At 44.7% G+C, this 13,099-nt stretch overlaps 1 protein-coding gene across 2 annotated transcripts in view; it reads left to right on the top strand.

Annotated features, from left to right (window-relative positions):
- Window positions 1-13,099, top strand: part of PLEKHH2 (pleckstrin homology, MyTH4 and FERM domain containing H2) — a 98,061-nt gene that overhangs the window by 12,022 nt on the left and 72,940 nt on the right. The window contains exon 2 of one of the 2 annotated variants that reach the window (XM_075267013.1): window positions 114-244. In XM_075267013.1, coding sequence (XP_075123114.1) covers window positions 122-244 — 123 coding nt within the window. In that variant the 5' untranslated portion in view covers window positions 114-121. Of the gene's footprint in view, window positions 1-19; window positions 245-13,099 lie in introns of those variants that run through there. The other variant, XM_075267014.1, reaches the window with a different exon arrangement.

The following is a 13,099-nucleotide window of genomic DNA, read 5'->3' as shown; positions in this document are numbered from 1 at the left end:
GGGTTTCACAGATGGCTCATTGTAGCAGATCCACTGCAGGAAGTAGAGGAGGGGGGTACGGACGGTGTCACAAAGTGACCACTCACACTGTTTATGTGTTTTACGTTTTTTAGAAGCGAGCATGGCAGAGCAACTGGAATGCGAGGGAACCGTAAACTGGGAAGAGAGATGTGTCGCCCTGGAATCGCAGCTGATGAAGTTCCGTACGCAGGCGAACAGAATCCGGGAATTACTGGCAGAGAAGGTAACGTTACATAATCCACCATTTAAAGGAACAGGAGCATGGGATATAGGCGGAGGGATGGAGCGGCTATGGGCAGACCCATTTATTATGGAATTTTAGTTATTTAGAAGAAAAAATAGATGTATAAGTGACATAAGCTAGACGTGTACTTACAAGTATAAAAGTTATCAAGAGGAGGCTGATACATTAGAGGAGGATTATTGTCTCCACTGGTTTCAGTATAAAACCGGCAGACCCCCATTATAGTCTATGGCAGGGGTAGGCTTTGGCACTCCAGCTGTTGTAAAACTACAACTCCCAGCATGCATACTTGCTCTTCTGTTCTTGGCTATCCCATGGACGTGAATGGAGCATGTTGGGAGTTGTAGTTTCACAGCAGCTGAAGGTTGCTGATCCCTGGTCTATGGGGTCCAGGGGTGAGCAGATAGACTCACCATCTTTGGGGTCTGCAAGGACAGAGACCCGAACGCTAGTGTGTACCTAGAGTCAATTTGTGCTTAGGAGTCCAGTGGGCGGTCTTACAGAGTTCACCATGAGCATGCATGCACAGATGGCAAACAGTCACTGATTAGGATCGTCCACCGGAAACGCAGCTTTTTTTGTTGCAAATTTTGTTGAGGTTTTTTGAACCAAAGCCAAGAATATCTACAAAGGAGTGGAACATACAGTATATAGGAAGTTCTTTTACTTCTCCCTTCTGCTCAGTCCCTCCTGGTTTTGGCTCAGAAAACACAGCAAAATCTGCAACAAAAAAAGCTGCATTTCTGCAACATAGGGCTTTAGCCTTAAAAGGTTTTTCCTGGCTAAAATTATTCATGACCTACTCTAAGGAGACGTCACTGATATCAGATCAGTAGGAATCCAAAACCTGGCACCCCCATCAATCGATTGATCTCAACGGCTGGTACACAGAGAATGGAGCAGGAAGCAGATAGCACTGTTCTCTATCTAGTGGCAAAACTGAGTCACTGCAGTTCTGCTCCTATTTAAGTCAATGGGAGCTGTGCTGCAGTACCTGATCTGACCACTACATGGAGAACTGAGCTGCCTGCTTCCTGCTCCATTCTCTGTGTATCAATCACTGACATCAGCTGAATGATGGGGGGTGACAGGTGTCGAGTCCCCAGTGATCTGATTTTGATGACCTATGGAGCCTTTCTCCCAAAAAACCTATTTATCAGTCAGCGCCTTCTGCTCTAGGCTTGGGTCTGCCAGAACATGGATGGCTTGAGTCTGCCCGAATATGGATGGCTTGGGTCTGCCAGAACATGGATGGCTTGGGTCTGCCCGAATATGGATGGCTTGGGTCTGCCAGAACATGAATGACTTGGGGCTGCAAGAACATGAATGGCTTGGGTCTGCCAGAACATGAATGACTTGGGGCTGCAAGAACATGAATGTCTTGGGTCTGGCAGAACATGAATGGCTTGGGTCTGCCAGAACATGGATAGCTTGGGTCTGGCAGAACATGAATGGCTTGGGTCTGCCAGAACATGAATGGCTTGGGTCTGGCAGAACATGAATGGCTTGGGGCTGCAAGAACATGAATGGCTTGGGTCTGGCAGAACATGAATGGCTTGGGTCTGCCAGAACATGGATAGCTTGGGTCTGGCAGAACATGAATGGCTTGGGTCTGCCAGAACATGGATAGCTTGGGTCTGGCAGAACATGAATGGCTTGGGTCTGCCAGAGCATAGTTGGGTTGGGGCTGCCATGTTTGTTAGCAACTATTTGCCATAGTTCATAGAGGTCAGTGCTGAGCTGGAGTTCTTCCTTTATCCTGTTTGTACACCTAATAGGGCACCTGTCAGGGTTGTCTTAGTAAAACACCATTGTATGTCTGTTCAGTCTGTTGGCAGTGACCACCATAATGCTTGCAAATAATTGTAAACATATTTATATTAACAAAATGAATACAAATTTTATGATAACTATCACATTATTACAAGGATCCCCGAAAAATAAGATGAATACAAGGTGTCCTGTTGCTGTAACACCTTGTGATCAACCAGGATCCCAGCAATGAAGTGCTCAGTTACTCTGCAGCACCACCACAAGAGAAACAAAGTATTGCAAGGTGTCCATTGAGCCAATGGTCTGTCCATCCAATGCACAGATATTGTCGGTCCATCGGAGTGACACTTTTTGTAGCTGTTCTCTAGTCTAATGGATGGGGCGCTCTCTATTAATACACGATGCCCTAATAGCATATCTCAATATGTTATTGCTAAACCAAACCAAGTGAAGCTAAAAATGTTGATGTGCAAACAACGCTGCGTCTGTAACTTTGTAAAGAATTTTTTTTGCCTATTTACAGAAATTTTCTTCTTCACGTCAGACAAAGCCTACATTTTACCCTGAAATTACACGGCGTGATATAGTGCGATACTGTCCCAGTGCGCACTGTGTTTCCATACACAGTAGTTATGTGAATCGGCCTCTTTCACAGGCTGTGACAACGTGTAACAGTATCCGTAGCTATATGCTTCATCTTATATGCGTTAAGAATCGCTATTTAAAGATTTTCATGGCACAAAAACATAAACTGTTGTGCTTTCTGCTAAGTTATCATTCTTCATGGTTCCCAAATTATCCAAGACAGGCAGATCGTGCGGGACCCGATGCACGGTCACAGTCTAAGTATAGGCCGGGTGACTGCAAATCTGTAGTCACTGAATCTCCCCCGTACATGATGTTGTCCCTTCTCTGCAGTGGTCGGAGGTTGCCGAGCTGCCGGTGACATACATGCAGCCATCCATCAATATTCGGTGTGACCTTTGCCCTTTGCCCTCCATCAGTTCTTCTCGGTACTTGCAGACAGTTTTTGGCAGAACTGGGCAGGGAGGTTGTTCCCGCCACCATCTTGGACAACTAAGCCCAGATCTTCTGTGGATGTTGCTTGCTCCAATCCGTCTGTCTCCTCATATCATCCCAGACAGACTGAATGATGTTGAGATCAGAGCCTAGGGGGCCGGATTATCACTTCCAGGACTCCTCCTCCAAAGGGTAAAGGTCACACCAAATATTGACGGGATTGCAGCATTTGTCTACACCTGCCTATTTTTTTGTGGCCACAATTTGGTAACATTATTCTAATCCATGTTCTTTTTCTATGGTTACATTGTAGTTGGTTCCATGCCAGCGTTCCACCGACTAGCGTACAAATATGATCCTGCTGTCCGTGAATGGAAAATAAAGCGATTTTAGCTGTTATTTTTAGCCCGATGTATATTTTTCCAGTGCCGGTGCTGAATATCAGCTGACTTAGGACATATTTGTGTTGCGCTCCCTTTCACGTACCTTTGTTACTATCTTGTCCTAACAGCTGATCTGTCAGCAGGCAGCCCATCTATATTTATTGGTGCGGGGTTTGTTTTAGAGTCGCAGGGCGTCAGTATCTGACTTCCAATGAAAGATACTTTGTTAGAGGGCGAATTTGGACGCGTCCCGTCTCAGAGCGGAATTTTCGAGACTCGTAGGGGGGAAATTGGCCAAGTTTGCCACATGTATCAGTTTTCTAAGAGAATATTATTCCAAATCTCCAGATTTTATTTCCTCCTTCGTCGCTGCAGCAGAAAATATGTGGTTTTATTGAATCTACGGCTCGTATGATATTTTCTTAGTTTGATTGCAAATTGGATGTCTTTCTTTCCAATGTTGTGAGCAGCGGTAAGGAGAAAGACGAGGAAAAATGCGGCGAGGCCCCCACTTGGGGTCGTGAAATGTGATGAGTTGTTATTGTCAGCGTTTATAGGGATAAGCCCATAATACAACGTGTTAGAAGAGTCAATGCAAAGTTTTATCCAGCAGAGGGTTCACAGTATTGGTCTTGGGGCACAAAAATGACAAATGGGATAAGCAGGGCCGGCGTCAGCGCACAGCATAGTCGGGCAAGTGCCAGGGCCCACAGAGCCTCTGGGGGCCCCCCGGCACTTGCCCGCCCCAGCACTTGCCTGTCCCAATATCAGCTCATCGGCGTCGGACGGACGCAATAAATATTGAATTTAATTTTTTGAATACTGAATTAAATACATAAGCGATTAAAGCAGGAGCTGTGTGTGAGATCAGCTTCTGCTTTAAAGCTGTGGCCCGGCGTGCGTGTGTAGGCGCGATGACGTCATCACATCGCGCCTACAGACGCAAGTAGGGCCGCAGCTTTAAAGCAGTAGCTGATCTCACACACAGGTCCTGCTTTAATCGCTTATGTGAATGGAGTGAGAGCAGAGAGAGGAGCGTCGGGGGAGCGATGGAAGGTGAGTGTAAGTGTGAGTGTAAGTGGTTTTTTTGTATTAATTATTAAGGTAGAACATAATGAAGGGGGCCCATGAAACTGGGGGAGGGGGGGAATGGCATGACACTGGGGAAGATGAAGGGGGTGGGGAGAGAACGGCATGAAACTGAGGACAGAGATGGGGGGACGGACGGCATGACGCTGGGGCAGATGGGGGGGTGGAACAGCATGACACTGGGGCAGATGGGGGGACGGAACAGCATGACACTGGGGCAGAGATGGGGGACATGAAACTGGGGCAGATAAAGGGGGAGAACGTGATGAAACTGGGGACAGAGATGGAGGGGGGACATGAAACTGGGGGCAGAGGAAGGCTGTATATGAAACTGGGGGAGAGATGGAGGGGAGGCATATAATTTACGGGTGACTGTAGGAGGATTATACTGTGTGCGGGCACATGATAAATTAATGAGAATGGGCAGAGTCAACATAAGTGGGTGGAGCCATATTTGCTGCGGCGCGCCGCACATTTTGCCCCTCTTTCTACTCTTTAAAAATTGGGAGGTATGGCGTTGGTGACGCCACACTCCTGTGTGACGTCACTCGCTTCATCTGCAACACGCAGTGTCTCGACTCCCCCGCCTCCTTTACAAGGGGGCCCACTGAGGCTCTGTCGCCCAAGGGCCCATAAAAGCCTGGAGCCGGCCCTGGGGATAAGTCATCAATATTTTTACCCAGAAAATCCCTAGAAGTAGGGTTGAGAGATCGGAATCGGAAAAGATTAGATCGGGATCAGCTGAAAAATGATCGGAAATCGGATTTTGAAATCTCAAGATCGGCTCAACCCCATAAGTGACTTTTCCCATAGAGAAGCATTGACTAGGGTTGAGCGACGTGGTTCGGGAAAGATCGGATCCCGATCGGCGATCGAGCAAATTTCACGATCGGGATCGGCTGGAAAATGATTAAAAATTGGATTTTAAAATCGATCCTGAAATCTCAAGATCGGCTCAACCCTACCTATAAGACATAACCCTAAATAATGGAAAATGGGAAAGTGCCATATTAGAACAGGATATAATATATATATGTTTGGGTCAGGCAAAGGTTTTCATGTATGGTACATGGGCACCAGGTGACTTCTGTACATTGCTGCAGAATATGTTGGCACTATGATAAATAATGACCATGTATATGTGCCTATGAGTAGTGTTCGGCAAGCCATGTGAGATTCATCTCGCAAATATTCGCGAGGTTCGCCCGGCATTTGGTTTTTAGGATGAACTATCTCAGACCCCAGACTATAATAAGCAAAGGCCAGACCTTCATACTCACCTCTCCTGGGCTGCAGTGCTGGTACCATCATCTTCATCCCTCTACACTCTCCTATAGGATGTCAGTGGCCATGGAGGAGCATTGGGGTATTGGGTCTCAGCAGTCATTATGCTTGCATCTAAGTGTCATGATGTCAGCATGTCCCAAATGACCCAATCAAGGTCCACAGTGATCCCTCAGGGTCATTGACATCATTCGTAAGAGCCCCAAAGAAGATGTGGACCCGCACCAAACACTATAACTGGTCCCAAATGAGGCTTGTTATGTCTACACACTTTCCCTAGACCTTCACTTATTATACCGTCAAGTCTGGAGAGACCCAGTTGTATAATTGTGGATCATGGATGGCAAAGTATAAAAAATTTGGGTGCGGCCGAACCTCAAATTATTAGAAAATTTGTAACGACACCGGCCTCAAACTGGTTTGCTCATCCTTATCTATAAGCGTTAACGTATCTCTAGCATGCAATGGTAAGGTGGTGCGGGTGCACACCTTAAATACTTGGTTACTCTCGTTGTTTATGAAAAGTTGTGTGGTCAGCAGGTAAGGGGTTAAACCACTGTCCACGATTTGGCATATTCAGAATTTATAGTTGCAAAGGTTATACCACATGTTATGCTGCATTTGCACGTATGACTTCCACTGTGTATTGTGCATTGATGAGTACAGGTCACTTGACCAGGTCCTTGCACAGTCATTGCTCCGGGAGTTTCTGGAACCTGAATTTTGTGATGGCTCTTGATAGGCGGAACCTTGTTGAACTTTACCTTGCACACTGTGGGAAAAACTGAGTATTACTCTTCTGCAGTTCAACCCACTTATGTTAGAATTTGCCCAGACTACCCAGGGCAGGAACTGGCACACTATTTTGGGGGGACTTGTTCTTGCGTTTGGGGGAGTAGTCAGAGAGTCTGTGCGAAGGACAACAGTTATCTGCTAGCAGGATAGCTCGGGGCATGGCCAGCATGGATAACTGAGTGGAAATGGATCTTTATTCCAAGAAGTCAACCGGTTCTTGGAACTGAGGCACCACCAAAATCCTATGCGGCAGTGACACAGATTTACTGGAGGCGGCATTACATCCCCTGCGACAGCAAAAGTATAGTGTCTGTTGCTGGTTCCATTATTACAACCTCCCACTGTTTTACTCGACAACTTTGTAGTGAAGACCCCAATGTCCAGACTGTGAGTAACTTCTTCCACCCATGGCAAGCACCTGCAGGTGTCCTGCAAAGGGTGGTGTCCCTAGGCAGCTGCTCCATGAGGACCAAGTGGATAAGCAGTATATTGGTTGTAGCCAGGTGGGCGCCATGTTGCCACCATTCCCTGGTGTCAGTAGCAAGCTGCTGGGTGGCTATCTGAAAGTAATGACAATTCTTGACTATTTTCAGATTATTTCCTGTGTGCAGGCCGCAGAAACACAGCTCCACTGACATAAAGGCAATGACCCTTTAGCTAGTTTAGAGGAATGGGGGGAATTCCAGGCATGTTTAGAGCAAATACTGCGGAGGTCTCTTTGTTCATTCTGCTGTGACCTGAATGATGTCATGTAAACGATTCCCTTATATCCGAGCCGCCGCTGTGTGTATTCTGTATCTGATGTCAATGGGAAAGGACAAGATAGCAAATATAATATGTAAGGCTGTGTGCACATTGCAAGGTAATATATTTGCACCTTTTTCTGGCATATACCAGTAAAGGGACAAGACTGTAACCTGCACCGCTGCTACAAACAATATGGTGTTCGGTAGTACAAGCTTAGACCAGAGCGATGTCAATGCTCCCAGAAAATAGGGGTGACATTCCCATAAAAGTCAGCAAAACTTCTGGTCTGTGAAATGCTCGCACATCCGCAAGGCCCGCTGTCATTTAGTATGTGATGTGGCCAAATTATGTGCAGGTCAAGTCATAAAAAGGGGATGCGAACAGCAAAGGAACATGCTAAAATCTCAAAAAAGGGGCATGACATGCTAAAAAAGGGGGCATATCACATCCTCAAAGGGGTTGTGGCCTCACCAATAGGGGGGCATGATGTTGCACAAGTGCTGTTCTCCCAGACACCCACCCTGAAATTTTGACAAGGACAGCACTGTACAAAAGTTTTGAGCAGGTCTGGAAAAAATGCTGCAAAGTAAGAATGCATTGCAGAATGTTCTGTACACCTGACTAAAACTTTTGCATGGTACTATATTTATAAAATGTACAACCTGGGCAGTTGCACCTCTCTTGTCATTGAGGGGTGCAGATGGCCTGGGCACTTGGAGCTTGCAACCCCAGTTCCACACTTGATGACCGACCCTATGGTAAAGATTCAGCTTATTTTCGGAGAAGTTCATACCCAACTCCCTAGGTGGCTGCTATGGCAGTGTTTTTAGGACACCGTATTGCAACTCTTTTTGGACACCCTATGACACTATTATTTAGTCACTAATGTAATATAAAGTCAGGACATGAGAAGAAACTCTACACAGGGCACCATCTGACCACGTTGAAGTGAACAGAAGTCCAGCTAAGGGGGACAACGGGCAGAAAACTGAACCTGTGCCTACAACTATAACTTTAAGTCGTCCTGCAGTGATTCTTTAAGATAAACCTATCAGACCACAACATGGGCAACGTCAGCTGTGGTTAGAAGAATCGAAAATCATCTAAAATTCTACATATCAAAATAAAATAAGTATCCAAAGAAAATCAATATTGTCTTGAGACCTAGTGGTTAAGGGGTTAACATTCCTGATACAATCTGTAGCTGTGTAAACATGAGCGCCATATAAATCAATAGTGCGCAGGAACATGTAATTATAGTGAGGAAAAAATCTAGCGGAACCGCATAAACAAAAATAGATCTATTAAAATAGCTCCACATCACACCCCCGAGACAGATAGCGGAAGTCACGAAACCCTGCAGCTGAGGTCATTGACCTGGGCAGAAGTGTCGCCAAAAGCGGTGACCACGCCGGACAGATGATAGGGGGACACAGCGCCCCTATGGAATAATTTATTTGATTTTGGCAACAAGAATATTTCCTCCTTTTTACTAAAACATAAAGAACAGCAGAGTCGTCCTTACATTGGCTCGTGCCCTGGGCAGATCCTTCTGTTGGCATCCCGCCATATAGCATACCGTCATGCAGTGCAGACATAATCGTACCGTACAGTGTGGTGTCCTAAATAAATAATAAATAATTCCGCCATATGGTACCGACACCTCTACACACTGCAAAAATGACATATTATACAGTTTCTAAGTAAGTGTTACATAGTGCCGCCATACAACTCAAACAATACCTAAAGAAAGTCGCTAAACAAAAGCCTCATGCGCTTAGTAATCCAATAATAGTACTATACATAATACCGATACATCATTAATATTAAAGAAGACCGTCACACCGATCTCTAGTTCTGAAAAATCCAATGACGTACATCATCTGATTGGCACTATTACCCTGAGCATGTTGGTGTTTTGTTTATCCATATCCGATCAGCTATTCCAAAGATATAGGACCTGCAATTCAGGGTATACTAGACAAGTGGGTGGAAGAGTGTGGTTTTTCTGGAGGTAGAGACTCTGTGTGCTATATGTCATGCAGTGTTACCACCTACTTGACAAATAGATTCTAATCTGCATCAACACCAACAGGGCTTATATCTTTGGAATGGCTGAACAGATTTGGTTACAAACAAAGCACCAGAATGCTCAGGGTGACAGCGCCGATCAGATGATGGATGTCATTGGGCTTTTCAGACCTGGTGACCAGTTCACTTTAAATTTGTACTGGCATTAGATGCAGGCCAATATGTGATATACCTTGACATCAATGAACTGATCCAGACTATTGATCATATGGTCTATGTGGCTGCTTTAAAGCATATCTCTATGGTCTATGGGACTGCTGTAAATCATATCTCTATGGTCTATGTGGCTGCTGTAAAGCATATCTCTATGGTCTATGTGGCTGCTGTAAAGCATATCTCTGTGTTCTATGGGACTGCTGTAAAGCATATCTCTATAGTCCATGGGACTACTGTAAAGCATATCTCTATGGTCTATGGGACTGCTGTAAAGCATATCTCTATGGTCTATGTGGCTGCTTTAAAGCATATCTCTATGGTCTATGGGACTGCTGTAAAGCATATCTCTATGGTCTATGCGGCTGCTGTAAAGCATATCTCTATGGTCTATGGGACTGCTGTAAAGTATATCTCTATGGTCTATGTGGCTGCTGTAAAGCATATCTCTATGGTGTATGGGGCTGCTGTAAAGCATATCTCTATGGTCTATGGGGCTGCTGTAAAGCATATCTCTATGGTCTATGGGACTGCTGTAAAGCATATCTCTATGGTCTATGGGACTGCTGTAAAGTATATCTCTATGGCCTACGTGGCTTCTGTAAAGCATATCTCTATGGGTCTGCTGTAAAGCATATCTCTATGGTCTATGGGGCTGCTGTAAAGCATATCTCTATGGTCTATGTGACTGCGGTAAAGCATATCTCTATGGGGCTGCTGTAAAGCATATCTCTATGGTCTATGTGGCTGCTGTAAAGCATATCTCTATGGCCTATGTGGCTGCTGTAAAGCATATCTCTATGGGGCTGCTGTAAAGCATATCTCCATGGTCTATGTTGCTGCTGTAAAGCATATCTCTCTGGTCTATGTGGCTGCTGTAAAGCATATCTCTAAATGCTGTTAACAGCAGCTCAGGCAAGATGGCTGCCTCCATAATCATGTACAGAAAATAGGATAAAAAGAATCCACAATTAGAAATTAAAAAGAGTAGCAATAAAAGAATTAAAAAAGTAAAAACATATTTGTAATAAATTCCCTTTGAGTTAAATTGATGCAAAATAAATTGAGAAATAAACAAGAATAATGATTTTTTGTACTATATGTCGGTATGTATAAGATATCTCTGTATTGTACATTTCTTTCAAGACCCAGCAAATATGGTTTTCTTTAATTGGATGTGTCTTCAGAAGACAGGAAACAATGATGCGCTCTAATTCCAATGTCATCCTGCCCTTATTCTTCGAGTTCCTCACAATTGCAGCGGGATTTCTTGTCCGGGCTTGTGGGATTCCTAAAAGGAAAACATAGTGGATGTTATTTTAAGGGGTAATGGAGGGAACCATCTCTTCTCTGAGATTTATCATCTGTTTAGCAAATTGTATTTCTGAGTCAATTCTTAGTAAGTCTATAAAAATGCAGCAATGCAGAGGCTAAGTGTGCACAAGTCCAAAGCACTGTATAGGAAATAAGCGCTGGTAATATGGAGGTCAATGGGCTCCTCTTGTGGCCTCCTGAGTGGCGTCACATGCCTCGGGGGATCGCTCAGGCCCAATAACATGAGGTGCGCCGACATGATGCTTGGGGTCAGCAACCTTCTGCACTCCAGCTGCTGTGAAACTACAACTCCCAACATGCTCCATTCACTTCCATGAACAGCGGAGCAAGTATGCATGCTGAGAGTTGTAGTTTTACAACAGCTGGAGTGCCGAAGGTTGCCTACCCCTGCATTAGTCATGATGTCAATGCGCGGCGCATCCATTGGGACCGCTGAGGCCACAAGATTGGAGCAGGACCCTGAGTGCTAGACACCAAGTGGATGCCCATGAGAGGTGAGTACAGCTGTTTTTTATGTTTCTGCCCCTCCACTTATTATACTCCGGGGTGTTCAGATACCCCCGGGCATAATAATTGCACTTCCAAACAAATTTGTCCCAAAACTAGTCTTTGGACGGAACCATAGGAAACCAGAACAAATCTTCCAAGGTATTCCCATTTAACTCACGTGAATGTAACCGGGGTGCAATACCCAACATCGCCTTTGGACAGGAGTGGCGCTATTTCTATATTTAAAAAAGACCCTTTTGTATTTATCTAACTTCTTCATGTAAGTGCTAAGTTCAAGGTGATATTAATGAGTCCTCGGAAAGGCGGACAAGTGCTAGCAAGAGCGATGAACATACAGCGGGCCACACAAACTGTCTCTATATTTCAAAGTTGCCCCAACGTAACGTGAACAGATTTTATCTAAAAGCCAAAGTGCCCAAAATGACTGTAACGAGAAATTCCAATGTAAGTTAATTATTAAAGGAAAAGTTCAGCCCATCTCATCTGACCTTCCCCAGTCTCTGCAGCCCGTGAGCTAAGCCAGCACCCTGCCTAAATGCCAACTCTGTATGCCCCCCCACATTTGGCAGGACGCCCGACCCTGCCGTCTCAGCCCCCACTGCAGAAAAAACTAAAACAGAAAGTGCTTATGGTTACTCATTAATGTCAAGGCTGCCGAATCCTTCTATATATAGATGTGCAGAAGAATGAAAACAGTTTAGATAAAAGACCTGAGAACGTCCAAGACTCCAGCACCGGGATTCTTGGGAGGCTCCGAGTTTATAATTCCATAAAACTTTGATACAGCGGTAAAAAGGGAAATAAATTGGCAGCTTCTGCGCCTTGTAAATATCACAAGATCTTCAGATCCGAAAATTGTTCCATCCAACGCAAACGGCTATTTTCACTGTGTAGACTTAAAGGGTGCCTCCAATTATATAAGAACTTTCGTGAAAATGAATAGTATAGGCGAATATAAGAAACTTTGTAATATATCTTATGTAAGAAATCTGTTTCCTTCTCCATGTATTAGGCTGCTCTTCTCCTTATCTTCACTTATCTGTATAGACAGAGGTCTATGGAGAGGAGAGGGCGAGGAGAAGGCTGTAATGAATCGATTTATTGTCTTATTCTTAGTCTTATCTTGAAAGACATAGTAGTGTCACATGACAGCTGCAGTTATTTGTGTGTCCAGCAGAGTCCCCTCTCCATAGACTTCTATGTATGGAGTAACATAGCTTGATAAGTGGAGAAGGAAACAGGTTTCTTTAATTAAATGTATTACAAAGTTTCTCCTATTCACTTGTACTATTCATTCATGGAAAGTTGATTCTTAATTTCGGGTACACTTTAAAGCCCTTTACACAAGACAGTTATGGGGTCAATTATTGGGAATTAGCCCAAGTAAAGATGTCAATGATGAACATCTTTAGATTTTGTAGTTAGGCCTCGTTCATATCTGCATCGGTAATCTGTTCGGGGAGTCCGCATGGGGACCCCTCTAAACAGACTACCGAACGCATTGGCAAGCGGTGTGCAGTGAAAGCACATGGACCCCATAGACTATAATGGGGTCCACGTGCTTTCCGCACGGAACATGCAGACAGAAAAGTACTTCACAATCTACTTTGATTTGTGCAGAGACCCTGCAAAAAGCACAAGGACTCCATTATAG

This window comes from Leptodactylus fuscus, chromosome 3, assembly GCF_031893055.1.
Source record: "Leptodactylus fuscus isolate aLepFus1 chromosome 3, aLepFus1.hap2, whole genome shotgun sequence".
Classification (NCBI taxonomy): Eukaryota; Metazoa; Chordata; class Amphibia; order Anura; family Leptodactylidae; genus Leptodactylus; species Leptodactylus fuscus.
The sequence above is the reverse complement of the archived record's forward strand: the minus strand, read 5'-3'. Positions and strand labels throughout refer to the sequence as shown.